Source organism: Lontra canadensis, unplaced genomic scaffold (genome assembly GCF_010015895.1).
Source record: "Lontra canadensis isolate GAN:19392208 unplaced genomic scaffold, GSC_riverotter_1.0 scaffold41, whole genome shotgun sequence".
Taxonomy (NCBI): Eukaryota; Metazoa; Chordata; class Mammalia; order Carnivora; family Mustelidae; genus Lontra; species Lontra canadensis.
Window position 1 is genome coordinate 1,070,998 of NW_022631035.1, and position 25,690 is coordinate 1,096,687.

Genomic DNA, 25,690 nt, shown 5'->3' on the forward strand with positions numbered 1-25,690 from the left:
ATCAGGGGCCAAGCTGGATTGATCTGGTTCGGCTCCACCATGGCTGCGGGAGAGGGAGGCTCTGCAAACAGCCTCGGGTCAGACGCTCAGCCCTGGCTTCTGACCAAAGGTTTCCAAAAGGGGATGCCTCAGGTCACACCCGTGGTTTAGAGGACAGTCCCGTGTCCTCGCTAGAATAAAAAGCACATTAAATATCTTTCGGGGGGTCTGTTGTGACTGGCAGGAAGGGCTTTGGGCACCTGTCCCTTCTCTGATCCAGATGGAAACACCAAAGCTGCAAACTGCCAAGCTCTCAGCCCACCTCAGTCAGACGGACCAGGGGCTGCATCACTGCGGTTGCCAACAGGCTGGCGCGGACTGGCCTGTCTCTAGCCCGAAGCTGGGTCACTGTCGGGAAGGGCTGCGCCCTTGGCAGCTGTATCCGGGGTTCTGGGAGGACAAACACAACTTTCCACGACACCAGAATAGGCAATCTTCACATCAAAAGAAAGTTCCTTCTCCTGGAAACCAGCCAGAAGCTATACTGACCCCTCCCAAGTGACCAGGAGTTACAATCAGCTGGCACCAGCCTCTGAGCCTGCAGTGCAGGGCACTGGGCACCAGCCCTGTATCGGGCCCCAGCAGCAGCAGGCGGGGCTCTGGAAAGGGCTGGGAAAACCTGTCGGGGCGGGTAGTCTGTCCGAGGCACTGCCCCTCTTCTCCACAGCATCTGGCCCAAGGCTTTGCACCTAGAGGGTGTTAAACACACGTGTTGATTTGGTTTTGTTGGATCCAAACCAGCCTGGTGACACAAGGCTGCTGGTAAGCAGGCTGCCTGCTCCATCCCTGTACCCAGCGCCCGTCCATCTGGGCTCTGTCCTCATTCAGGATTTGGGTGACCACCCAGGGGGATCGCGCCCACGTTACAGGCTGCACCGCATCCTTCCGATCTTCTGATGTGGCAGTGCTAACCCCAGAACCCCAGACTGTGATCTTATTTGGAAATACAGGAGTCACAGATGTGATCAGTCAAGATAAGGTCATGCTGGAATAGGAAGACCCTGATCCAATGATTGAGATTCTTACAAAAAGGGGAAATCTGGACACGCACAGGAAGGGAGGAGACAACGTGGGCAGAGATGCGGTGATACATCTCTGAGCCGGAAGAATACCAAGGACCACCACCAAAAGCCAGGAGAGGGGCCTGGAACGGATTCTCCTTCTGAAGGAAGCAACCCTGCAACTCCTTGATCTTGGGCTTCTGGCCTTTAGAACCACAAGAAAATCAGGTTTAAGTCCCCAGTCTGAGACTTGGTGACAGCAGCCTTAATAAATGCAGCCAGCCAGCCTCACGTGCTGCGGGGGCTGACCCTGAGCCCCCAGACCTGCTCCTGGGAGTGTGCTCATGTCTACTGCTTCTCTCCAGTGAAGCCGGACCACCTCCACACACTGGTAGCCACAGTGGGACCGCTCATGTTGGCCCAGCTGGCTGGGCATCTCCTTAGCATTCCGCTGGTTCCACTCCCACAGGTGTCTAGGCCAAGCAGAGCCCACACCCCACGGGGTATAATGGCCCCTCCTGGAGGAGCAGATGGCACGCTCTCTCAAGTGGGAGCACGGGTGTCCTTGGCACCAAGGCGGGATACTGGAAGCAGGGAAGTGTGGGGGATGGGGACATGAGGATGGAGAGAAACAGGGCAGCACGGGCTGGGCAACTGGGAACCAAGGTGTTTATTTGGATTCTGACCTGGGAAGTTTCTGAGGAGGAGGGCAGCATGGTGCAAGCCTGAGGGGAGGTGACAAGTGACAGGGAGGGATACAGGTAGGGCTGGACCTGCTCTGGCATGGTCAGGGCCCTGTGCCTCCTCCTTGGCTGGGGGGCAGCCCCCTTGTTCTCCGGGAGGCGGACATGGCCACCCTCACCGTACACTATGGCCTTTTCTCTGTGCCTCCATGCCTTTGGCAGGTACCTGGGCCCTCTCCATGACCTTGGCAGCCGCTCGCCTTCCCCATGGGTCCTGTCCTTCTAGTGCCTTCTCCTGCCCTCTGTAAGGCACCTTCTGGGCCCAGCTGTGGGGCAGACGGCAGTGGCCAGGAAGGATCTGACCCCTTTGGCCGGGGCACAGCGACAGGTGGGCTGAAAGATGAACCACTGAACATGATCCTGCGCGCAGCGCCGGCGCTGCTCCGTTTCAGCCCCTCCCTGACAGAGCATGACTGCGCAGCTTTATATAGCGCCGCGGTCCTTTATAAGACGGAGGCGCCTGGTGGCCCAGGAGCGCGGTGGCGGCAGCGGCGGAGGAGACTGCATGCGCGGTGTGATCCCGGCCGGACACGTCCCTTCCCCGAGCAGCAGGGTCCCCACACGGTGGGCCCGCCACAGCACCCAGGATGCCCAGCAGGACCAGCCGCTATGCCCGGTACAGCCCCCGGCAACGGCGCAGGCGGCTGCTGGCCGACCGCAGCGTGCGCTTCCCTAACGACGTCCTGTTCTTGGACCACATCCGCCAAGGGGACCTGGAGCAGGTGGGGCGCTTCATCCGGGCTCGGAAGGTCGCCCTGGACACCATCCACCCCTCAGGTGAGTGCTGTGTGGCCTAGCACTCGGTCTGTGCGGTATCGGGGAAGGCTCCGCCCTGACCCCTGCTGCCTGGCCGTGCCCTGTGCAGGCCTGGCCGCCCTGCACGAGGCTGTGCTCTCCGGGAACCTGGAGTGTGTGAAGCTGCTGGTCAAGCACGGGGCTGACATCCACCAGCGGGATGAGACCGGCTGGACGCCTCTGCACATCGCTTGCAGCGATGGGTACCCGGACATAGCCAGGTGAGGGGGCTGGTGGTGGGCTCCGTCCCCACCGCTCTGGCCTCAAGGAGCCTCCCGGATGTGGTCTGGGTGGCCCAGGTCCAGCTGAGAACCCCACAAGCTCCTGAACCTCCTTTCTGTTGTCTTCCTGGCGGGCTGGACAGTTGTTTCCGCAGGGTCAGGTTCCCTCCTCTGCGCCCCTCCTGCAGAAACCCTATAAGGGTGTGTGTCAGCGGCAGCCCGCGGCCCGGGGTGGGGTCAGAGCGCCATCCGCCACCTCCCTACTGCCGCCTTGGCCCCCCAGGTACCTCATCTCTCTGGGGGCAGACAGAGACGCCACCAACGACGACGGAGACCTGCCGTCGGACCTCATCGACCCGGACTTCAAGGACCTGGTGGAGCTCTTCAAGGGGACCACGATGGACTGAGCCCCCCCTACCCCCCGCCCCGACCCCAGGGCTCGGGCCCTGCCTGGAGAAGTTGGGCGCCCACCCCCCAAGTGCTCGGAACTGCCCGCTGGTGGGACCCCGGTACCTGGGCACCCCCCTTTCTGGCCTGGCTTTTTCTGCAGGTGAATTTTTTATTGGGATTCTTTTTACTTTTTCAATAAACGTCATTCGCTAGCCCCTGGTGGTAGCCTGGTTACTGGGAACGGGCCCCAGCTCCCGCGCTCCCGGCGGTCAGCGGGCCCTGCCGTCCACACCGGCTTGTGGGTCCGGGCGTCGGCGCCAACGCAGGCGGCCAGAGTCTCGGGGCTCCGGGCTCCGAGCTGTCTGACCGCGTCAACCCCGGGCCCCCCGGACGCCGCCGCCCCAGCCGCTCGGCTGCGCTCCCCGCGGCTCCGCAGCCCAGACACCGCCGCCCCCTGCCCCACACCCCGCAGCCCCCGCCCGCCCTAGCCCGCCGCACCGCGGCCGGGTGACAGCCGGCGCGCCCGCACAGCAACTCCCCAGCCTCGGGCCCCGCCCCCGCCTGCTGCGCGCGTCGGCCGTCACGTGGCCCTCACGCTCCCTGCGCCTGCGCGGGCGGTGACGTCACTTCCGGCCGGGCCCCTGCTGGCGGCGGCGGCGGCGGCGGCGGCGGCGGCGGCGGCGGCGGCGGCGGCAGAAGAGCGGGCGAGGTGAGGTGAGGTGAGGCGGGCGCGGGGGCGAGGTGAGGCGGGCGCGGGGGCGAGGTGGGGCGGGCGCGGGGGCGGGGCGGGCGCGGCCGGGGCCGCCCTGGCGCGGCGGTTGGCGCGGGGAGGGCTCGGGCGGGGTCGCGCAGGGCCGGGAGCCGGCGCCGCGTTCGGTCCGCTGCGCCCGAGTCGCTGGGCTTGCTGGGGGGCGCGCAGCCCGGCGCGGAGGGGGCGGAGGGGGCGGAGGGGGCGGAGGGGGCGGCGGGGAGGGGCCGTGGGGACGTGGCGGGGCTGGTCCGCGCGGCGCACCCGGGAGATGGGCTCGGGAGGGGCAGCCGGGGACCCGCCCTTTTCGGTCTCTGAAGCAGCCGCGGCCGAGGTGGACAAATGTCCCGCCTCCCCCCTTCCCCAAAGGGGACAGTCCTGAGGATGCTTCTTGGCTCCTGGGATGCAGCAGGCCAGGCCCCGCCGCAGCGTTTCCTTCCCGTTTTCCAGCCTTTCCCGCGCCCGGTGGTGCGGGGCGCAAAGGGGGTGAGCTGGGCCCTGCCCCCGGGGAGCCAGCTCACTGGGCTGCAGGGCCTGAGGCCGCCCCGGGGGCTGCCGCGGTTGGTGGTGGACAGGGGGTATGGCGGTGCCCATGTCCTGTGCTCTGGCCAGCCCCAGGGAGGCTTCCGAGAAAAGGCGGTCTTTTAGCTGAATCTCAAGGATGAGTATTGGGCGGAGGGGACACCGCGAGCGGCCCCCCCAGCGGGCAGTGGGGAGCGCGCGTGAGTTCTGGGTAGAGAGCTTTCGGAGAGGAGCGCGAGTGGGGAGGAGAGGGAGCAGGGGCGCGTGGGGCGGGACGCCAGCCTGATTCGGGGTGAGGGGAGGGGATGGTGGGTTTCTGGGTCAGGGGGTGGGGGTGCACGCCCTCAGGGCTGTTGCTTGGGGTGGGAGCTGCTGCCCCAGCCAGGGCGGAGGGCGGAGGCCGAGGGTGCGCGCCTTAGAGGTTTTGCCGGGGTCTTCAGGGGAGCGCGTCTGCGGGTGCTCGCACAGCAGCGTTCTGGTGCCTGCGGCGTAGTAGGTCGTTTTCTGGAAGTCTTCACGGCTGGGACTGTGGGGTACTGCAGAGACACGGTGTCGGGGGAAAGCGGAATCTAAGAAAATCTGAGCATCAGGAATTCGCAGGAGCGCAGAGCGACTGCCGTCTGCATCACGGCTTCTGACTCCAGAATCCTCACTGTCGCCTTCCTGAACGAGCCCGTCCTCTCCTGTCCTGTCTCTGCGCATGCGGCTGTGTGTGGGAGCGTCTGGGACTGGGGGGCTGAGGGCTGGGCTTCGGGTCCCCCCATGCCCTGCCTCCCCCCAGGAGGCCTCCTTGGTTCCCGGGCAAGAGCAAGGTACAAAATGTATCCATCCGGAGAGACTCCTTGTCCCTGAGCAGAACCACATTGGTGTGAGGGTGTCCGGGGACCTGCCACAGGGTGCCACCAAGGGCGTCAGCGGGCTCTGAGGTGCTCAGGTGAGCTGAGCTGTCTGGGCCTGGCCCTGGCTGCCACGGCCCTGGAGGCTCAGATCCTGGGAGCCACTGGGGGTTCAGACGGCACTTTGCTGGGAGGCGGCGGCTTGCTGTGACCGGTGGCACTGCTGCTTTTCACACGTGCTGGGAGTTCCGGGGCCGCCGCCTCCCTGCGAATGGGCTGGCTCTGCATTTGGGGTGCCCAGGACTGTCCTGGACCGTGCTTCGTAGTCAGCAGTGGCCTGCTGCTCCCGGAGGTGCCCCGTCGGTGCGTTCTCTTGTCAAGCAGGAGAGCCTAGCGCACATCCGCGGGGGCTGCTTTGGCTTAGACAGGGACTCCCAGGCCCCGGAAGGCAGGGACTTCCTGGAGGCCGCAGAGCAAGCATGGATGACCTCCAGCCACAGAACGGTTCTGGACGCTGCCATGTGCCTAGCACGCAGCCGCCGGCCCCCATGAGCTCGACAGCCGTGGACGAGTCAGGCCCGGCAGCGCGCACCGTGTGGGGGGCGGCGCCTGGTTCTCTGGGGGGACGGCAGCTGGTGGAGGCGGTTCTGCTTCAGACACTGTCTGGGCGTGAGCTGGAGCCCAGCGGTCAGACACACCTGGAGGAATAGATTGGGCCACACTGAGGGCCTGATGGCATTAGAGGGCCCAGGGCATGTGGGGTGGGGTATTACTTGGGGCGGGCTGTCAGGACTGGGGTTGGGGGGAGTCTCGTTGGATGGGGGTGGCTGCGGGTGGGAAGAGGTGGCGGGAGAGCACGTTGGAGGCTCTGGGAAGTCTGGCCCTGGGCTTGCTGGTGGTGGGATTGTGGGCCAAGGGGAGACCGTCGTTGCGTCATTAGATCTGAGCTGTGCCTCACATCACGGTCACCCAGACGGGAAGGACACGGCAAACATCGACGTGCTACTAGTTGCCTGACGTGATCCTGTTTCTTTTCTTATTTTTAGAGATTTTATTTCTTTATTTGACAGGGAGCAAAAGAGAGAGAGAGCACAAGCATGGGGAGAGGGAGAAGGAGGCTCCCCGCTGAGCAGGAAGCCTGACACGGGGCTCGATCCCCGGAGCCCGAGATCATGACCTGAGCCAGAGGCAGACACTCAACTGACGGAGCCCCCCAAGCGCCCCAGAGCTGAGGAAATAATTGTGCCTCTAGTCCTGTGAGCAGAAGAGGGAAAGCAAATGAGGGGGAGAAGGGAGATGGTTTGGGAAGTGGTGCCAGCCAGGTACTCTGTGACAAGGGCCTGCCCTCCCTTAGGCTGTTGTCCCCGGCCCTCGCCCCCAGCGCTCCCCTGAGCACCAGGTCCCCGTCCTGCTGGACTGGAGGCTCCGTGGTCCTCCATGGCTCGGCCTGTCTTGTTAGGTGTCCTTGGCACTCCCCCAGGCCTGTGCTGCTCTCCCCAGCACGTTGGTCACCCAACCCCTCCACACTGCCACTCTCATGGCTCCACTCAGCACTTTCTGTGGCGGTCAACGGCGCTCTGGTGTCCCTCTGGTTCATCGGAGATGCCCCGTGGTCAGCCAGCCTCCGGCCTCCCTTCCTAGCTGCCGCTCACAGACGGGCAGCCTTGGCTGACGGCCCACCTTCTCCCCTCATTCCACCCAGACCGTGCCTGCCGAGGTCGGGGAGATGTCGTGCAGGTCCGGCAGTCGGTTAGGTCCAGCTTGTACTCCAGCTGTCTTCTTAGAGGTCTCCCCACTGACGTCTTTCCCTTTCTCCCGCTGGAGCCTCTGTGGTTGGCCCTCTGCTGGGGGCTGCTCCCAGGGCACCCGTGTCCCCAGGCTTCCATCATCTGGATGGAAGGACCTTTGTGACAGATGTGCAGGTCTGGGACAGGGAACTGATGTGACTCTCTCATGCTGCTGGTTTAGTCAGGAAGCCCAGTGGGGCTGGCTCCCCAGTGTGGGGACCGAGTGCTCTGTGGGCCCAGGGCTCAGGTTACAGGCTCAGGCCCTGCAGGGCGGCTGCTCTGGGGCCAGCCCAGGTTAGGCCCTGGGTCTGCAAAGATGGAGAGGAGCAGGTAAGGTGTCCAAAGAGCCCCACCGTTGCATCGTGGGCAGACATTGTGACGGGAGCCAAGAGGGGGTGAGCACGTGAGTTGGCCCAGGGCAGATGAGTAGGGGACCCTAAGATGAGGTCACATGCCCGCAAAGGCTGGGTGGTCCCTGGAGGCTGCCTGGTGGGGAGAGCCCTGTAGTGGGCCAGGTGAGGCGGGAAGGGCAGGGCCGTGCAGCAGCGGCCTCCGGGATCGTGGAGCACAGCCTGCGGGAGGACTGACGATGCCTGGGCAGGAAGAGGCAGGGACTGGCTGTGGGCAGGCAGGGGCTGGCTGGTCCTCCCGGCCCCTCCATCCTGTCGTGTAATGGGAGCTCCCCACCTTGTCCGACTGCTGACAGCCCCTTGAGTGGCCCAGGGTGTACTTAGGCCATTCGGGGGGCTGATGCCTGGGAAAGGGCAGCAAGCCCCCTGAGTCCACGGAAGGAGAAGTCCCTGTGAGAGGGACTGGGCTGCTGCGGGGTGGGGTGGGGCCTGGGCTGAGGTGTGTCGCCCAGGAAGCTGGTTTTGTGCTCTTCTGTGCTTCTTGTCTTGCTTTCTGGGCTTGCGGTTACCTGTGCAGGTGTTCAAAGGCTGGACGTTGGTGACAGGACTGAGTAAGCCAGAGAGCAGGGACCCACAGCTTTCTGGTTCTCTGGGAAGGGCCGCATCTCTATGCTCTGGGCTCTAGGAGGGAGGGGGGCAGAAGCTTTTGCGCTCAGGGCCCCCCTCTGTCTGCCCTCAGGACCTAGGGTTGTCTGTTCTGGGGCCGGGCCAGGCCTGGGACTGGCTCTGTGAAGGCACCTTCCGTACTCTGCTCTGCTGTCAGCCGGGGGGGATGTCCCCTGTCTGGTTTGAGACTAAGCCGCAGGACGCCTGCGGGGCTCAGTGGGTCACACGTCTGCCTTTGGCTAGGGTCATGGTCCCGGGGTCCTGGGACCGAGTCCTGCTCAGCGGGAGGACTGCTTCTCCCTCTGCCTGCAGCTCCCTTTGGCTGAGTGCTCTCACTCTCTCTCTCTGACGAGTAAATAAAATCTTAAAAAAAATTACCAAGGCTTCCCCCTGGGCTATAAAACCGGAGCCGACAGAGAGGCTGGAAATAGGAGCAACCCAGGGTCTTTGTGCCCGCGTCAGGCCTGGCAGCTTCTTCCAGGCTCACCCCTTTCCTCCTGCCCCGTCCAGTGCCCCAACTCACTCGTGCCCTGGCCTCGGGGCCCCGCAAGCTGGTCCTCCCCACAAAGCCTGTCTCTGTTGTACAGGTGGGAACCGGGCTCAGTGAAGACAGCACTCCAGGCCCTGCGGGCAGGGAGGGCAGAGTTGGGGTTCACTGGGGTCGCTACGGCTCTCCCTGCAGACCCAGATTTCACGAGCGGTGTTCTGTGACTCTGGAAAGGGAGCATCTGGGCACTGCCGTTGGAGCCATCCCAAGCCACCGACCGTGGGGGAAGGGGCTCCCTGGGTAGGGGTGGTCCAGCAGCTGGGGCTGCCCGGAAGGAGGGCACTGTGAGTTCAGGGCCAGGTTGCCGGCCCTCAGCCTCCAGCTGGTCGACTGCCCAGGCTGTGGCTGGTCCTCCCCCCTGCGGGGCTTCTGGGTGGACAGTGAGCCCACAGCAGTTCGGCGTCAGCCTGGTGGAGAGGGTGGGCCCCACGCCCCTCCCTGCCTTGAAGTTCCCATGGAGAGGGTGACTCTGTCCCACTGCCAGGGTCTGGGCTTCCTTTTCAGAGGCCGAGGGGACCCGGCTGTGGAGTGCGAGGACCAGACACCCCCGCAATGACCAGGTGGGTGTTGGGCGGCAGGGTGGTCTCCCCTGGGGGGTAGGGGATGGGCCCCACTTCGCCCCCAGCCCTTCCTTATGTGCTTGGGCACCCCCAGTTCCCCTGTCTCCAGAGTGGTCTACAACGGCAAGAGGAACAGTAGCCCCCGCTCTCCCCCCAGCAGCAGTGAGATCTTCACCCCAGCCCACGAGGAGAATGTGCGTTTCATTTATGAAGGTACGTGGGGCTCCCCCAGCCAGGGCTGGGGCTCCGAGAAGTCCCCAGAGCCCCCAGGGCCATCCCAGAGTTTGGGCTCTTGCCTGGCCTGGTCTTCAGGGGCCACATCTGGTCGTGCGGAGGGTGGGGGCGTGGGGGAGGGGTGCGGCTCCCAGGGGAGGAAGCAGTGGTGTGGGCCAAGTGGTCTCCAGGAGAGGGAGCCCCTGCGGGAGACGGGAAGACAGGGTGCTCTGGAAGGACCCAGCCGTGTGGAGACGTGTGGCTGGGTGCGTGTGCCCAAGTGTGCCAGGAGGGGGGACAGGTGGGGCGCCCGAGCAGAGGACGGAGAGCGCTGGGTCACGTGTGTGTCTGCGAGCCTGCCAGGAGCCAGTCCAGGCGGGGGGGTGGGGTGCAGAGAGGGAGGAAAGGGCGCTCTGAGGACAAGCTCAGCAGTCCTGGGGGCCGGAAGCCGTGGGGTAGGGGGCTGGGGAGTGGGGGAGGAGGAGGGGCCCTGACCACTTGGACTCTGCCTGACCTCCCAGCCACACTGGGGGTGCTGATGCCACCCCCTTGCCTTTCACAGCCTGGCAGGGCGTGGAGCGAGATCTGCGGAGCCAGATGTCAGGCAGCGAGCGGGGCCTGGTGGAGGAGTACGTGGAGAAGGTCCCTAACCCCAGTCTGAAGAGTGAGTGGAGGAGCTGGCCTGGGGGGCGCCAGCCGGGGGCAGTGCTGGGGGGAGGGCTGGAAGACAGTGTGGCACAGTGCCCCGGTTCCCCGGGCTGCCAGGGGCAGGTGCGGGACGGCGCCTGGACCTTGCCTCTGCGTCCGTGCCGCCACTGACCACTCTGTCGCCCGACAGCCTTCAAGCCCATCGACCTGAGCGACCTGACGCGCCGGAACACGCCGGATGCCAAGAAGTCCTGAAGCGCGCCGTGTCCCTCCCCGGGCCTCCAGGAGACCGGGGCGCCGCCTGATGCTGGGAGGGGGAGGGGCTGTAAACCCCAGGATCAGGAGGGGCACGATCGCTGGCCATGGCCTGCCCTTCCTCCCCGAGTCCCCTCCTTTCTTCTCGGGGTCTCCAGCTGCCCCTGTCGCTGTGGCGAGGCCCTGCCAGCCCCTGCTCTCCCCGGAGCGGCGTCTTTGGAGCTGCCTGCTCTGCCCACCCCCAGTCCAGGGCCTTGACTCTGACTTCATTTCCCATCACCTCCTGTTGCCCCTACCCCCTGAGCCCGTACCCCCTGGCCGCTTCCAGGGTCATGAGGGGGACAAGGGGGCCTCTGCTCTTTCCCAGGCTGGTGGGACTGGGCTTGTCCCTGAGGGGGGTAGGAGGCAGGCGGGGACGCCCTCTCCCATAGCAGTTGTGCGCCCCCCTCCAAGCGCTGCTGTTCGGGGCCGGACACCTCGGGGAGCATCTGATCCTTCACCTCGTTGTCCAGCCTGGCCCCTTCCTTTCCTGCATCAGCTTCAGGATGGCACTGAGCACCCCTCAGAGAAGGTCCTGGGCGACCGGGCCTAGCCCCTTGCTGTCTGCGGCCCTGAGGCCACAGGTGTCCCCACGGGTAGGGGTGTGAAGATGACCCTGGCCCTGTACCATGTGCTGGGATGGTCACCAGGGCCCCCTTTTCTTCCCGTGCCCTTCAAAAGCCGAGTGTCTGTGCCCGGAGCCCAAGGACCAGTGAATAAAGGCGGGTGGTGCTGGAGCGGCCCCTCGGTCTGTCAGGCCCCTGTCCCGGCAGCCCAGGGAGGGCTGGAGACCCAAGGTCAGGCCCCACCCTGAACTCCAGAAATCCCGTCGGCTCCCTGGGTTCCTCTAGGGGGTCTCAGGCCTCCTGCAGGCGGCAGTGGGTGCTGGGGGAGGAGAGAGGCTGAGGGGGCTCTCCTGTGCTCTTCAGGGACCATTGCCTTGGGGGTGGGGACCCTGGACGCAGGAGGCTCCCTCTGCAGCCCTGGACCCTGGGGAGTGGTTCCTCTGCTGTTCCGATGAAGGGGTGGCCGCTGGGCCCTGAGAGAGACCCAAGTCACTTGACCTTCAAACCTGGAAAGCCCTGGTAGGCCAGGCCCTATACGCGGAACTGGAGTTTATTTCAGGAACATGCTTTCCTGGAAGAGTACTCTGGGGCCTACAGGTGACTCCAGGAGGCGTCTTCTTGGGTGGGGGCTCCCAGGGACAGGGCACAGGAAGGACAGGTCACGTAATAAACAGCCGCCTTGGCTCACTGCCAGTGGGAGCTGGCAGGTGCCAGGCCCTGCGCCAGGTGTCTAACCGCGTGGCCTTGTTTGCTCCCTGGGGACCTGTGGGAGTTTTGCCGAGGGTTTGAGTGCCCCCAGTCACCCTCCCTGGCCTCCTGCACTAGTGGTGATACCCGTGGGCCTGTCTACCCGACCACTAGGGGTGTGGGGACCACAGGAGACCCCTCAAGGGCATTTCACTCAGTATCCCTGCCTACTTAGCTTTTGCGTGGGATGGAGGCGCTCAGCCTGGGGTCTTTGTGCCAAGACCCACCTCAGAGGTGGAGTGTGGCTGAGAGGCCACGTGCCAGGAGGGTGAGCGGAGCTCAGCTGGGCACTGGAGGTGGAGGCCCTGGGGGCAGGGAAATGGGTGGGCGTGGAGCCATCCCTTCCCTAACTTGGGGTCCATGTGTCCCATTTGGAGATTCTAGCTAATGGGTGAGGACTCAGAGCGGTCATACAGGGGGTGTCGGGGACCAGAGGGGAGGGGCAGATGGGGCAGAGGGAGGCTGGCTAGTGGGGAGGTCCTTCCTGTTTGTCGGGCGCAGCTCTCGGACCAGCCCGGGCCCACTGGTCCGAGCCCAGCCTCAGCTGTGCTGCCTCCTCCCCATCCAGGCTGCTGGAATCTTCACCGTGGCCGTGTGGCTGCCCGTGAGTGTCTGGAGACCCCTGCCCTCCGGTACAGTGAGGGCAGTGAGCATCTTGGTGGAGCGGGGATGTCCCCTTTGCTCCGCCACCCTGTGCCCCACACGTGTGCACATCAAGCGCTAGTTCATCCTGCGGCGAGTTTATCACCCTACCTTTACCTCCTTTCAGAGGACGGCCTTACTCAAATTTTTAGGTTTTTACTTTTATCACAATTTTGATTTAGTAAATACTGAGCATGTTTGTGTGTACGGCCTGAACAATAATTCCCAGATACTTAATGCGCAGTCCGTGTTCCTCGTAACGTCTGAATGTATTCTAGGTGGGTTAGGGACTCAGGATGGAAAGGCAGAGCGTGTCTGCCGGGCCTGTCCCTGAAGGCTCGCCGCCCCTCCCCCTTTGATGTATTGGAGACCCCTTGGGTGCTTCAAGATGCAGTTGCTTGCATTCTGCCTTTGGCCGGTCACCTCCTCCTGTTGACAGCACCTCTGTCCCCCACATTTCTGCAAGCTGAAGTGAGGTGCAGGGCTGGATGGGGCGTGGCTCCATCCACGGTGGATGGAGGCGGCTCTGGCTCCTGGGTTGGGAGCAAGCTGGTGGAGGATTCAGGGTAGAAGCAGAGACCTGCTGGAGCCGCCTCAGTGAGCCGGAGCAAGAGGGGCTGGGGGCGGGCGTGCCCGCGAGCTCCCTGTGGACGTGCAGAATTTGAGGGGATGAATGGGAAGGTGAGTCCAAAGTGTGGGTTTGGGAGGACCACAGGGGTGGAGATAAGCTTGGGAAGTCCTCTAGATAGTGATGGTTTCTCATACCCGTGAGGGGGGAGGGTGGCCTGACCCCCGCACTGCAGTCAAGGAGGGAGGAGGTAGCAGGAAAAAGGGGCGGGCGGTGGAAAGTGGGGCCAGAGAAAGCAAGCGGGGTCGGGGGCGCTGGGGCTGCGGGAGCGTCCCGGGGAGGTGGTTCGTGCAGAGTGGACTGGCCCCTCGCGCCTTGCCCCGCGCACCAACCGTTTTCAGCTCTTCGTTTGTATTTCTTCTAAGCACGCACACACGGTTCCTTCTTGGCTTTCCTGTTTCATCCCCCTACGCGCTTCCCGGCCACCATGCCGCCCGACAGACCGGGTTTTCTCTCACTCGGGTCACAGTCCCGCCGGTGCTGTGTTCACGTTACCATGTCCGTATGCGGAGCTGAACCGTGTGGTAAATCATGATGGTTTTTCTTTTCTGCCCATTTTGTTTTCCTTGAAGTTACTCACGGCCCTTTTTCACTTGATTTTCTGTGCATTGACACTAAGTCTTGAACTGTCCACCGGGTCATCTAAGCTTCCCCAGTGTGCACAGACGCTGGTCCCCTGGAGGGTGTGTCTCCTGGTAACTGCCCTGCTTGAGGTCCCCTTCCCCAGTGACGCGCCCTCTGCCGGCACCACTGCCGCTCTGGGCTGACCTCTCAACTCTCCTAGGGTTGACCCTGTGTGTCGTCGTCCAGGTTGTCCTCGTCCTCGTTCTTCACTCTAGTAGCACGCGCGTACACACGCGTGTACACACGCACGCGTGCGCACACATGCGAGGTGGGACCCGTGTATTTGCGGGAGGGGCCGGAGGTCAAGGATTGCCGTGGAGATGGGAAAGAGGCAGAGGCCCTGGAGTGTTCATGTTCCTGGACCGAGAGATGTGAGGGTGCTGGGCTGTGGGAAAGCCTGCAGGGTGGCCTGTCAGAAGTCTGTGTTCGTTGGCGGGGCTGGTGTGGCCCCTGCCAGGCCTCTGCCTCCGCCCTCAGCCCTGCCGGTCCGCTCCAGTTCTCTTGGGGACAGGGACAAGGTGAAGGAGAAGGAGGGCAGAGGGAGCCAGGCTGGGGCGGGCTGTCAGGAGGCCGCTGGCTGAGCGGCTCGCCCCCACCCGCAGGCGGTCACCACCCCTGAGCGCAGCGGGCGTGAAGGAGAACTGCTCTCCGCGTGCGAACCTGTGCCCCACACGGGCTTCCGGGGCGCACGGGCTGGTGGGTGCGCCCTGTGGCCGGGGCTCCGGAGGGCCAGAGAGAGGCAGTCTGAAGCCTCAGGGTCAGGGGCCTCGGTCTGGCCGCCGCGTGGCTGGCACCCCTCCCCTGCTCCGCCGACCCTGCCCGTCTCCGCACCACCGCCCGCCTGCCTGGGCCACGAGAGCGCTCCGTGTACCCCGACCAGCCCCTCCCCCGTCCCTCCCCGCCGCCTCCATGGGGTGACGGGCCCCCTCAGGAGGGCCCCAGTGCCTGGCGGGGGAGTAATTTTATTTATCTTTTCTGAGAGGCCTTCTGTCCGCTCATTTTCTCCAATTAGCCTGTCTCTGCCTGAGCAACTCCAGCCCACGTGGCCCGAGGAGGCCGTGGGCACCCCACACCCTTGAGCTCCGCGGGCACCTCCCGCCGGCGCCTTGAAGCGGGGGCACCTGGCCTACGGAGCAGTGCGTGCTCTCTGGCCTGGCTCCTTCCTCCTCCTGGGGCGCTCCGACCCGTGAGCACAGCCCCCGCGCCATCTCCCCTCCTGCACTAGCTCCTCAAGACGGCGACCTGGGCCTCAGCGTGCGCCCCCAAACAGTTGGGCTCCGCACCCCAGGGCACTGCCTGGCTCCCCTCAGGGCCGCGGCCTGCCCGGCAGGGTGCCCACCCCCATACTGTGGACGGGGTCCTCGCTGCGCGTAGCCACCCAGCCGCGCCGGTGTGCAGGGGGCCGAGCCCTTCTGCCAAGCGGTCGTGTCAGGACCACAGAGGTCTCGGGAAAAGTGCTGCTGCCATCACGCCGTCATTTCAGTTTGCGGTGGTTGGTTTCTCCCCTTTTTATCTGGATCGTCTGCCAATGCCCTTGCTGGGCCTGAGTCCGGCCTGGCCGCGATGCCAGGAGACAACCAGAGGTGTCCACACGGGGCTGGTGGGAAGTGCAGCGCAGGGGGTTTCCCTAGGCATCCCCCACCGTTCACATGCCTGTTTGGGCAGATGGTGACCCTCTTGGGGTCTGGGAGCCAAAACAAACGGCGGGCCATCCACTCTGGCCCAGGGTGTGCTGCGCCCCTCTTAAACCAGCAAGGGAGGGCGGCCGGAAACCGCTCCGGGGGGGTGGGGGCGTGGGGGGGCGCACTGTCAGCCATGAGTCATGTTTGGGACCCTCTCGGGGGTTCCAGCTCCAGTTCATCTGTAAAGTGGGGACTCCTTGAGGGAGCACACTAGCTCTCGTTCCCAAGCGAGGCTGCTCCCTTCCGATGGGGAGGCCCTGGCCCAGTGCGTACCTCTCCCTCAGCCCAGCTCTCCTGGGTGTGCCAGGCAGCCCCGGCTCGGACACTTTATTGTCGGAGAATACACGTTTCCTTGCGCTCGGCCCGCCGGCAGGGCTCCTCACAGCACGTCCCCCACCGCAGCACGGAGCAGGTGTGCAGGGAGCCCCCAGCCCTCGGACCACCCCACTGTGGACGGTGGGCAGCGAAGCCATCACGGCTCCCAGCCCTCCTGCCGCAGCTGGGCATCTGGCTCTGCGTGGTCCAGCAGTGCCCTCTCTCAGCCCCTGGGTCCAGCCCCCGCTGGGCCTCCTGGGGCCTCCTGGAGCTTTAGAAGGGGCTCTCGGCCAGCCCGGGGAGGCTGCTGACCAGGCAGGGGTCTGCAGAGGGGTCCCGGCCAGTCCCATTGCTGCTGCCCCGGGACCTGGAGAGCAGTGGCTTCTCGCTGGGGGGGTCGCCAGTGGTCCGGACTGGGGGTCCGAGCCTGCTGGTGTGGCGTGCTTCCTGCAGCGAGCGACCGGCACGCCAGCGGTTCCAGCGCCGCAGCAGCTCCGACTGCACCTGGGGTGGGGGCGGGGCAGGTCGGGCCAGTCCCATAGTCCCAGCCTCCCAGCCTTGAAGGACTATGGGGCCCGGGGGCAGAGCAAGGCAGGCTCCAGCCAGAACACAGGGCTCTCCCTTGTCTGGGCGCCCCCTTTGCCGCGTGCTCCCCGAGGACCAGCCCAAGGCCATCTCGGGGTCCAGCACCCAGCATCATGGTGACTGTGACCAGCAAGCGCAGACGGACATGAAGGGCTGCACCCCCCACCCCAGCTGCATGGGGGAGGGCAGGGAGCCTGGGTGCCGCTCTGTCCCTGGCTGCTCCCTGGGACCAGACGTCCCCACCTACCTCCTTATTGAGGAAACAGTACAGAACAGCCACCAGCAGGCCCTGGAGAGAGGGGCCAGTCAGGGCAGCACCCAGGCGGGGGCCCAGGTGGTTATGGGGGGCAGGGCGGCACCTGGAAGGAGCTGAGGAAGAGGTCGAAGAAGAGCTTGGCAGAGCGCAAGGTCCCCTGGGCGTGCTCATCGGTCACGAAGGCAAACACCACTTCATGGACCCCCAGCAGGGGGATGAGGGTCAGCGTAGACTTCGCCAGCCTGTGGGTGGGAGTCTGAGCCGCGGGCCCCAGCCCCGCCCGCTGGGGGTCCCCCGCCCCGCCCGGCCCCCGCCCCCGCCCCCGCCGCTCCTGGCCCCTGCGGGCTCTGCAGGCGGCCCGCACCCACCGGAACTTGTAGTCTGTGTAGCGCATCTGGCGGGCTCGCAGTTTGGCCGTGAGGATGAGAAGGATGCGGATGAAGATGAAGGAGTTGATCTGCGTGTGGAGGGCGCAGCTCAGGACAACCGCGGACCCCGCCCTGAAGCCCCCCTGTCCCCCATGGCCCTGGGGCTGCTGGGCCCCGGCTGGGGACGGGCGGCCGAGCCCGAGGCCCGGGTCCGCCCGAGTGCCAGGGCCTCGCTCCCTGTCTGCCCAGGCAGAATGTCAGGCGAACCAGCAAGGGGGGACCGGGGGCAGGGTTGGGGCGGGCAGACCCCACGGCCTCTCTGCCCCTCTGTGTGAGGCCAGCAGGGGCTGCACGTGCGCGTCCTCACCAGGATCGCCAGGAACACAGGGAAGCGCAGGATCCACCAGAAGGTCATGTTGTCGTTGCGGGTCCAGCACCTATGGGCGGGGCCAGCTCACACCCCGCCAGCCCCCCACCCCCTGACGTCATGGGGATCCAATCAGCGCTTGGGGTAGGAGGGGAGATGGTCCTAAAGGACCCCCATCCTGGGGCAGTCTTGCTTTCCCGCCCACCACCACCTCTGGCTACAGGTGCCCCCCCACCACGCCCCAGTGCTGCCCGGTACTCCCCACAGACCCAGCCCAGGGCACCGCACCCAGAAGGGGTGAGCCCCGGGCTGCCTCGGGTCCAAGTTCTGGTCGGCTCATACTCACTGGATGTTCTCAAACAGACACTTGACCACGGCCCAGGGGATGACAAAGAGCATGGGGGCGCCTGCAGGGAGGGGACAGCTGTGGTCCGGTGGCCCCGGCCAGCCTGCCCCCACCGTGCCGGCCTACTCACCCCAGCCGATGCCCAGGTAGAGGGCGAAGAAGCTCCTGTCCGGGAGGGCGGCGAGGCCCAGCAGGCTGTGCAGGTACACGCCCTCCACCAGCAGCCAGCTGTAGTTGGCCACCACGCCGTACTGCATGAACACCGCGGCCACCCGGCAGCCGGCCACCGCCTGGCCGCAGGGGCCGTGAGCTCAGGTCACACGCCCCCCGCCGCCCTGGGGCCGGGCGCCCGGAGGTGTGGGTGCTCACCCTGTCACTCAGCCAGATGCTCACGCGGAGGTCGTCCCCGATCTTCTGGCTGTACCGTGTCTTGAGCAGCGCATCGATGACCAGCACGGAACTGGCCTTGAGCACGAAGGACGCAAACAGGTTTGCGTGGATGTAGTTCCGGGTGCAGCGGAGCTGGCTGTGGGGACAGGGGGTCAGGGCCTGCCTGCTGCCCTGCCCGCGGGGTGGGGGGCCGAGCAGTGGGTGGGGGTGGCATACCTGAGGCCCAGCAGGAGAGCCAGGGCCAGCAGCAGCGCCCCCAGGGACAGAGAGTACCCCACTGTGTACATCACCTGAAGGCCACTATACATCTCGGCCGCCTCCTTCTAGGAAGGGCAGTGGCTGGTCAGGGCCGGAGAGCCACTGCGCCCGTCCCCCCCGGCCTGGCTCCTGCCGCACCTGCCGTGGGCTCACCTGGCCCTCGAGCTCGTGCTCGTCCATCTGGCACTGAGACGCGTTGCGCCAGGACTGCCCCTGGGGCCCGCGCACCCACTGCCCATCGGGCCCGCACTTCTTGAAGACGAGGCGGTGCTGCACTGGGGGCCCAGGCTCTGATCAGCACCTGAGCCCTAGCCTGGGCCCCCTCTGCCACCCCCCACTGCCCCTCTGTGGTCACCTTTGGGGTGCCAGGGCAAGTACCAGGGGCAGGACGTGTTGGCCGTGGTGTTGGCAGGGGTGTCCGGCCAGCAGGCGTACTTGTCAAAGGTTCTATTACAGACCAGCTCTGCAGGGTGAGGCAGGATGGGGGGTGCCCCTCAGCAGGGCTGGGCTCCTCCCAGAAGCCCCCATACCCCACCCTCTGCCCCCAGCATGCAGTCTCCCCCCAGATCTCCCTGGGTCCCGGCAGCCACCTCCCCTCGCACACCTCACGTCTCCAGTGCACCCCAAACCCACCTGGATTCACTCCTCCTTCTCTGGGGCGGAACCCCTGTCTATTGGCTTCCTTCCAGGGTCCAGGGTAAGCTCCATAGCTCAAACCCCATCCTTCCCTCTGCCCAGCACGGGCCCCCTCCCAGAGTCAGACAGTGGCACTTGGCCTGCTGGCAAGCTGCTCCTACCCTAACCTCCTGCTGTGACTCTAAGTGGCCCTCAGGGCTTGTACGGAAGGGGGTGCCCGTCCCTGCTTGAGCCCTCTCTGGGAGGGCCCATCTCCCTCTCCTGCCTAGGCCTTGTGTGGTCTGGCCACTTTCGTGGGCTGCCTCCCCCCAGCACTGGCTGCCTCCTGGGCCTGGAGCTCCACGGGAGCAAAGCTGGTGGCCCTGGGACCATCAGGAGGGCGAGGGGGGGCGGCGGGCTCCCAGTTCTGAGGCAGTTCTACCATTTCTTTTATATGCTGGGGTGTGGTCTCGGGGACGTCCCTGACTGGCCTCTCCATGGTTCCCTATCAATGGGGGACAGGGGAACAGGGCCTTGTCCGGCTGGGAGCTCCAGAGCCGCTGCCTGGCCAAGCCCTGGACTTGGGGGAGCGGCCAGGGGCTCACCCGTGGGTGGGGGCAGCAGGCTCAGGTTGGAGAGACACTGGTCACCGTAGAGCTTCCACTTCTCAAACAGGAAGTCCATCACCTGCGCAGATGGGGCCTGTGGCTGGGGGACAGAGGGAGGGACAGGTGGGACAGAGCCGCGTCAGCGGGGGGGGGGGGGCCGCCGCACTCACCTGGCAAGCCAGCAGCAGCAGCAGCAGCAGGAGGTGGGGGCAGTGCGGCGGGGTGGGGCACATGCCTGTGTGCGGCCACCCACCCACCACATCGGGCTGGGGCCGCGCTGCCAGGCAGAGGGGTCCTTGTGGGGGCTTCTGGTCGGAGCAGCAGGGCCTGTGGGCGGACACCCACGTGAGAAGGCCCGGCTGGGTCTGCTGTGGCCAGCGGGCTGGGGGCTTTCCTCGAACCACCCCACTGAGCCTCGGGTCCTATGGAGGAGGCGGGAGCCGGGAGGGAGAAGACACCCCAAGGAGTAGCTCTTTGCTGGTGACGGGGCAGGGGTCTGGCCGTGCGCCGGGAGGTGTCCTGGAGGTCCTGCGTCTCCCCTGGGTGGAGCTGGGTTTCCCGTGGCCCTGCCCGCGGCTGCCTCTCCCGCAGTTCACACGGCCCGGGAGCCCCACCCCTGCGGGGAGCAGCAGCCCCAGGACCCACCTCCTCCCTTCGGCCCTTGCCATCCTCCCCACCTATTCTTAGCCCCTGGGAAAGGCAGCGTGCCAGGCTGGGGCGGGACACCAGCGCCATCCATCACGGTGCCCTGGTTATCAAGGTGGCTCCGGGCCAGCTCCCAGCCCTGCCCAGGGGACCAGGAGCAGGAGTGCGGGTACAAGCTCAGGATGGTCCCTGTCCCACACAGGCCCCCTTCCCAGGCCCTGGGGTATCCCTATGTGCCCTCTGGGCCCACGCAAGGCTCACGCCCAGCCCCTGGGGCCCGTGGTGCAGGTGGCCCGCAGCACGGTCCTTCGGGATGGTCAGTGCGGTGGCTAGGGGCCCAGACGTGGGACCCTTGCCCTGCTGGTGCTCGCTGGACCTGGCCCAAGTCTGAGCGGAGCTCTGGGCCACAGCCCTATCTGTTCTCCTCTCCTGCTTTCTCTGACTTTGACTGAATTCCGCGGGGGCAGCAGGGAGGGGCCCCTTAGGGCCTGGGCTGTGGGCCCCATAGGAATGACTTGTGTGAGCTCTCCAGGTCTGTGGATGGGCCCTGGCAAGCAGTGAGCAAGAGATGGATGGATGGACGGACGGTCGGACAGATGGATGGACAACAAGTAAGCTGGAAGACAGCGAGTGGCTGGGGTAAGGGGGGCCGCACGGGGTGCCAGCTCAACCCAGGACTCCCCTGAGACTCCCCCTTGCCCCCGAGGGAACCCCTGAGACACTACCACAGAGGGTGAGAGAGCTCAGGGATCTGGGGTGGGGACCTAGACCCCAGCCTGTTGTGGGGCTCCCGACCCGGCCCTCAGTCATGGGTGCAGGCCAGGCCTGGTGGAGGCCTCACCCAGCGGTCACTGGTCCCCAGTCCCTGGGCCAGGTGAGGCATGACCGGGCTGCGGGCTCAGGAGAGCAGGGGCCACAGTGCACACAAGCCTTCCCGCAGGAAAGGCGCTGCGGGTGGAGACTGAGGGCAGGTTTGGCCCTCTCCAGCTCCGGGGTCACCCGAGGGGGTTCATCTCCTGATTCTGACCCAGCAGCCCTGTCTGCCGCCCTGCCCCTTGCCCAGCCAGGCCACCAAGCTGGGAGGGTAAGGAACAGCCCAGAACCAGCCTCTTGCAGGCTGCGCCCAATGGCTGGAGGGAGAGGAGAGCTGGGCAGTCAGGCTTGGGGGTGCGGGGCGGCCCACGAGGCTAGAGACTGTGCGTGAGAGGAGGGGACAGTGGCAATGGCTGGCTGGGAGCATGGGGAGGAAGGACAGATGTTCCCTGCCCAGATGCCCTGCAGCTGGGGCTAGGGGCCAACAGCAAAGCAGCTCCAGGACCACAGGGCTGTCCCTCGGAGAAGCTGTTGGCGAAGTGGGAGCCCAGCCTGCCGACTTCCAGCTGTGCCAGGCTGAGGCCCTCAGGCCCTTGCCAGGGGTGCCTGGTGAGGCTGGCCCGTTTCTGGTTCTGGGACTGAGGGTGCACAATTTCCCTTTTCAGAGCCTCAGTCTCCCCCACTGGTCTAGCAGGGGTCCCTGCTTCCTTGTCATGAGGCGTCAAGAGCTCTGCCACCAGAAGAGAAGAGGGGACCGTCGTCTCCAGGCCCCTCTTCCCATGAGCCCCTGACGGGGGCGGGGGTACCCTGTGCTGAATGAATGAGCTTGAGACCCAGGTGCTGAGGTGGTCAGAGGCACAGGCCCAGCGGCGCCAGTGACCCCGCTCCCAGGGGCTCCCCTGTCTGCCCGGGTGTTCGCCTTATTACCCTTGGTGGAGCCAGTGGGGGGGAGGCGGGGGCATGGCCCTGCGGGACGAGCCTCTGTCCTTCATGGACCCAGCGGCCCTGCTCCCTCCCAGGTCCTGGACGGTCCCAGCACAAACAGGAGCTCAGGGCTGGACGTGCGGCAGGGCTTCACATGGAGAGTCCGGGGTTGCCAATGGGTCTCCCTTCCCAGCACACCGCCATCCGCTCTCTCCCAGCCCCTCTGCCGTGCCCCCAGGGCCTCACGCCGCCTACCTCCCACGGGGGCGTGGGTCAGGGGCTGCTGGCCCCAAGCCCCACAGAACACAGCACTCTTTGGTGCTCAGGGCCCCGCCGGCATCCCAGCAGTTCCCACTGGGGTAGCTGAGGGAGTCCTGGCCCGGAGCTGGAGGAGGGCCCCCAGAATGGTCGGACAGGCAAGGGTGCAAAGGTTACCACCCCCCCACACCGCTTGTCCCACAATCCGAATTGGGGGAGGAGGATTCCAAGCCTCAGAAGGGTCTGCTCTGGGTGGGGGGGGCTGTTTTTGTGAAACCAGAGCAACTAGCAGGAAGGTCATGGCCCCTGGGGTAGGCTCAGGGGCCAAAGGCTGTTGACAGAGACGGATTCCTGCTTCCTCCCCACCCCCCTGGGGCGGGGCTGACCCGGATGCCGCCAGGGTGCAACTCCCCACCAGCGTCAGTCCCCCCCAGCCCCCCAACCCCGCCTCGGAAGGACCCAGACACAGCCAGGGCCGGTCCTCCAAGATGCGAGTGGCCAGACGTCGGGGCCAGTCGGTTCAGGGTGGGGGCCTCGGAGGCCGCTGAGAGGTGAGAACAGGGCAATACAGTGACCCGCCCTCCCTGCGGGTCAAAGTGACAAGTGTGGGCACCACAAAAGAGCAGACCAGGTGGGGTGCCAGGGCCACACACCCCCTCCCAGGGACACCCAGGCGGAGGGGATGCCGCTGGGGAGTCCTGGGGAGCTGGGGCCCTCCACAGGGGACAAGCGGGGCCACCCACAGCGCCAGGCCTCTGGGCTGTCCCCGCGGTGCTGCACGTGGGCCCCTTGGGAAGAGCGACAAGGAGTGGCTGTCAGCGGGACAGAGTGCTGGGTGCTCCCGCCGCCTTTCCCAGGGTGGGGAGGGCAGGGGAAACGCTGAGCCCCCCCACCCAGCGCCTGAGGGTGCGGGACCCAGTCCACTGTCTGAGCGGGAAGGGCGCATCTGGGGGTGGGGAACAGAGGGGTCGGACAGGAGTGGGACTGCGACATCCCAGGCCCCAAGACCTGGCGCACGACTAGGGGTCCCCGCCCGCTGTTTCGTGCTCCCAATGCCGCGGGCCCTGGCCGCGCGCGCCCGTCTGTTCCCCGACCGGCGCCCGGCGGGGACGTCCCCTTGGGCTGGCCTGGTGCTCACCGTATGCGGCTCCGGCTCCCGCTCGGGCCCCGGGTCCCTGCTGCCCTCCGCGCCCGCCGAGCGCAAACTTTCCAGCGGCGACGCTGGGTGGCGGTGGTGGCGGCGGAGGCGGGCGGGGGCGGGGGCGGGGGCGGGGGCGGGGGCGGGGGCGGGAGTGGCCTGCGTAGTGGGGGAGGGAGGAGGGAAAGGGGGAAGCCGCAGACGGGGGTCCCTGTCTGCCCCTCCCCGCAGCGCTCCCGCCGCCCACCTCCGTCCCCCAGGTGCGCCCGCGAGATCCCGTCCCCAGACCCTGCCTGCGGCTTCGCACCCGCGGCGCCCCCCGCGCAGACCCCGCCCCGCAGACCCCGCCCCGCAGACGCCCCGCAGACCCCAGCCCCGCGAGCTCACGGTGCGCACGCCCGCGCCTCGGAACCGGCTGCAGACTGGGTCACCCCGGGCCCACAGTTCCCCGCGGGGCTCGCAGACGGACAGGGGGGCAAAGTGGAGGGCGCGTGGGTGGGACTGAGGTGGAGGCTGGGACTGGACGCCCCCTCCTCTCGGTCCCCCTCCCAACCAGCCGCGTGTGGGCATCCTCGGGGCTTCTTTCCCAGTGCAGAGCTGATTTGCTCCGAGGACTGGGCCCCCACTAACCCCCACGGCAGCTCCTAAGTGACATTTCTTTCCAACCGCAAAGCAGGCTGGACGGGGTGGGGGAGGACGGAGCAGGTGGGGAAGGGGGTCCCCCTGGGGCCCCCCATTTAACCCTGGGTCTCTGGTCCCCCTCTCCAGCACCACTCACTCAACAGCTCCTCGGGTAGGACAGGTGGGAAGATGCCTCTCCCCAGCGGGCTGCGCCTGCTTCTCCAGGGCTGCCCTGTGGCCAAGGCAGATGCTCTACTCCTTCTATCCCTCCTCCTTCCCAGACTTCTGCCCCCAGTCACCCTCCCGAGGATGTCCTCTCCCCTCCCCCCCCCCCCCCCCCCCGGTTTAAGACCTGAATCCCAGCCCATACTCAGCGCCAGTGACTTCAGGGCCACCAAGCCCAGTGGACACTTTGGGGCCTCATCCTTCCTGGCCGTTCAGCATCCTGGGACCCTGATGGTCATGTCCTCCTAGAAAGCTCTCCTGTGCCTGTGGCTCCCCGGGTGGCACCCTCCTCCTCATCTGCAGTCCCCTCCGCTCTCCCTCTCTCTCCCACAGCTCCCACAGCCCCACCTGGGGAGCCCTCACCCCTGGGCCACTCCCCTCTCCTCAAGGCACCTCTAGTGCCCTCTGGCCTCTGGACACCTGGGCCGTCAGCAGGAGGGTAAACCCAGGAAGGTCTCCCGTGCATCAACAAATCTTGATTCTCCTTCCGGTGTTTCTCTGGAATCAGTCTGGGGCTCCTCTCTGCTGTCAGCCCCTTTCCAACCACCCACTGTCACCCAAGACGTCCTCCCTGGCCCAGCAGGTCAGCAACTTTGTTAGATGCTGTCCTTTGTCTTTAGGGCCCTTACCCGACTCTACTTCTGTTTTACGGAGTGTCAGTACCCATAGGCCTCTGTTTCCCCTGCCCCCCACCTCCTGCCACCCCTAGAGCAGAGCTGACACTGGTCCCCGCTGCCCTGGGACAGATGGACAGACAGCCGGCCTTTAGCGGATCTCTGCCTGGCCTCTGTCTGAAGTCTCACAGGGAGGGGCTCCCAGGGCTGCAGGCATGTGTCTGCACGTGCCCTCCAGACCTGTTCCTGCCGCCCACCTGAGACCCTGCCCCCAGAGTGAGCCTTTCTCTTTTGGTTCTGGGACTGGGCCAAAGGCAAAGATCAGAGGCAAAGGTCAGAAATTCTGGCTCTGCCTGGGTAGGGGCTGCCCGCCCCCTGGGCACAGGCCGCAGGTATGGGAGGAGGGGGCCCTGCGAGGTTTGTGCCCAAAGACTCCTTCCCTCCACCTCCACCCTCCCCACACCCTTTCTTCAGCTCCCCATCCCTTTCTGGGAGGTGGGGCACCGGTGTGGGTGGGCACTGATATGGGGGGTACCCCCTTCATCCCCTGGGAAACTGTACCCTGCAGCCTTGGTTGAGTCCCAGCCAAGAGATGAGTTAGAATGAGTGCAGAGCGCGTGGAGCCGGATGGGGGGCCACACCTGACCCAGGTGACGGGTGACGCAGTGGGGAGTGCACGGCCTTGCGGGGGGCTGATGGGACAGATGGGGGTGGGGGCCTTCCCGGGGCTGGGTCACCTCTATTTACAGAGCTGATTCATAAGACATAAACAGAGAAGGAGCTGGGAATGGAGGGGGCTGGGCCTTCCCACATAGCCGTTTGAGGGCCTGAGAGCTGAGGAAGGCGGTGGTGGTGGCCCACTGCTGGGTCCCCTAGGGTCCCCATGGGAGTGGCATGTCCCCAGAGGTATGCAGGCTCCTGAGTTCTGGGGAAGACTGGGGCGGAGACTGCCCTCCCCCGCCCCCACTTCTCCTCCCTGGCCCCTGGAATGCGGGCTCTGTCCGTCTGCACCGTCTGCACTGTGGGTTCTGAAGAGAACACCAGCGGGGTTGAGTTCAGGCGCTTGACCCCATGGGAGGGAGGCTGTGGCCCCAG

The 25,690-nt window shown here is 65.8% G+C and overlaps 3 protein-coding genes across 3 annotated transcripts; 2 read left to right on the forward strand and 1 right to left on the reverse strand.

Annotated features, from left to right (window-relative positions):
- Positions 1-2,261: 2,261 nt before the first annotated feature.
- Positions 2,262-3,415, forward strand: PPP1R27 (protein phosphatase 1 regulatory subunit 27). Its single transcript, XM_032870384.1, has 3 exons — positions 2,262-2,560; positions 2,649-2,799; positions 3,083-3,415. Exons 1-3 carry the CDS (start codon positions 2,371-2,373, stop codon positions 3,204-3,206), a joined length of 465 nt encoding a protein of 154 aa, XP_032726275.1. The 5' UTR covers positions 2,262-2,370; the 3' UTR covers positions 3,207-3,415.
- A 477-nt stretch (positions 3,416-3,892) lies between these two features.
- On the forward strand, positions 3,893-10,503 carry MCRIP1 (MAPK regulated corepressor interacting protein 1). Its single transcript, XM_032870385.1, has 5 exons — positions 3,893-3,903; positions 9,150-9,205; positions 9,300-9,418; positions 9,981-10,082; positions 10,257-10,503. The coding sequence occupies exons 2-5, from the start codon at positions 9,198-9,200 to the stop codon at positions 10,319-10,321; spliced, it is 294 nt and encodes a 97-aa protein (XP_032726276.1). The 5' UTR covers positions 3,893-3,903; positions 9,150-9,197; the 3' UTR covers positions 10,322-10,503.
- Positions 10,504-15,746: 5,243 nt separating this feature from the next.
- Positions 15,747-23,153, reverse strand: GCGR (glucagon receptor). The gene is made up of 14 exons (XM_032870386.1): positions 23,136-23,153; positions 19,528-19,684; positions 19,355-19,457; positions 18,490-18,597; positions 18,288-18,409; positions 18,093-18,199; positions 17,856-18,012; positions 17,617-17,776; positions 17,487-17,547; positions 17,141-17,210; positions 16,774-16,862; positions 16,509-16,647; positions 16,397-16,438; positions 15,747-16,068 (listed from the first exon to the last, which is right to left on the reverse strand). Exons 2-14 carry the CDS (start codon positions 19,588-19,590, stop codon positions 15,838-15,840), a joined length of 1,452 nt encoding a protein of 483 aa, XP_032726277.1. The 5' UTR covers positions 19,591-19,684; positions 23,136-23,153; the 3' UTR covers positions 15,747-15,837.
- Positions 23,154-25,690: the final 2,537 nt, after the last annotated feature.

Excerpts from the sequence above, each read along its gene's own strand:
- PPP1R27 (XM_032870384.1), top strand. The coding sequence starts at position 2,371 with ATGCCCAGCAGGACCAGCCGCTATGCCCGGTACAGCCCCCGGCAACGG. Across the intron at positions 2,561-2,648 it reads GGACACCATCCACCCCTCAG|GCCTGGCCGCCCTGCACGAG; the intron begins GTGAGTGCTGTG and ends TGCCCTGTGCAG. Across the intron at positions 2,800-3,082 it reads GGGTACCCGGACATAGCCAG|GTACCTCATCTCTCTGGGGG; the intron begins GTGAGGGGGCTG and ends TTGGCCCCCCAG.
- MCRIP1 (XM_032870385.1), top strand. Across the intron at positions 9,419-9,980 it reads TGTGCGTTTCATTTATGAAG|CCTGGCAGGGCGTGGAGCGA; the intron begins GTACGTGGGGCT and ends TGCCTTTCACAG. Across the intron at positions 10,083-10,256 it reads CCCTAACCCCAGTCTGAAGA|CCTTCAAGCCCATCGACCTG; the intron begins GTGAGTGGAGGA and ends GTCGCCCGACAG.
- GCGR (XM_032870386.1), bottom strand. The coding sequence starts at position 19,590 with ATGTGCCCCACCCCGCCGCACTGCCCCCACCTCCTGCTGCTGCTGCTG. Across the intron at positions 18,410-18,489 it reads CTTGCCCTGGCACCCCAAAG|TGCAGCACCGCCTCGTCTTC; the intron begins GTGACCACAGAG and ends CTGGGCCCCCAG. Across the intron at positions 16,069-16,396 it reads ACTGTTTCCTCAATAAGGAG|GTGCAGTCGGAGCTGCTGCG; the intron begins GTAGGTGGGGAC and ends CCCCCACCCCAG.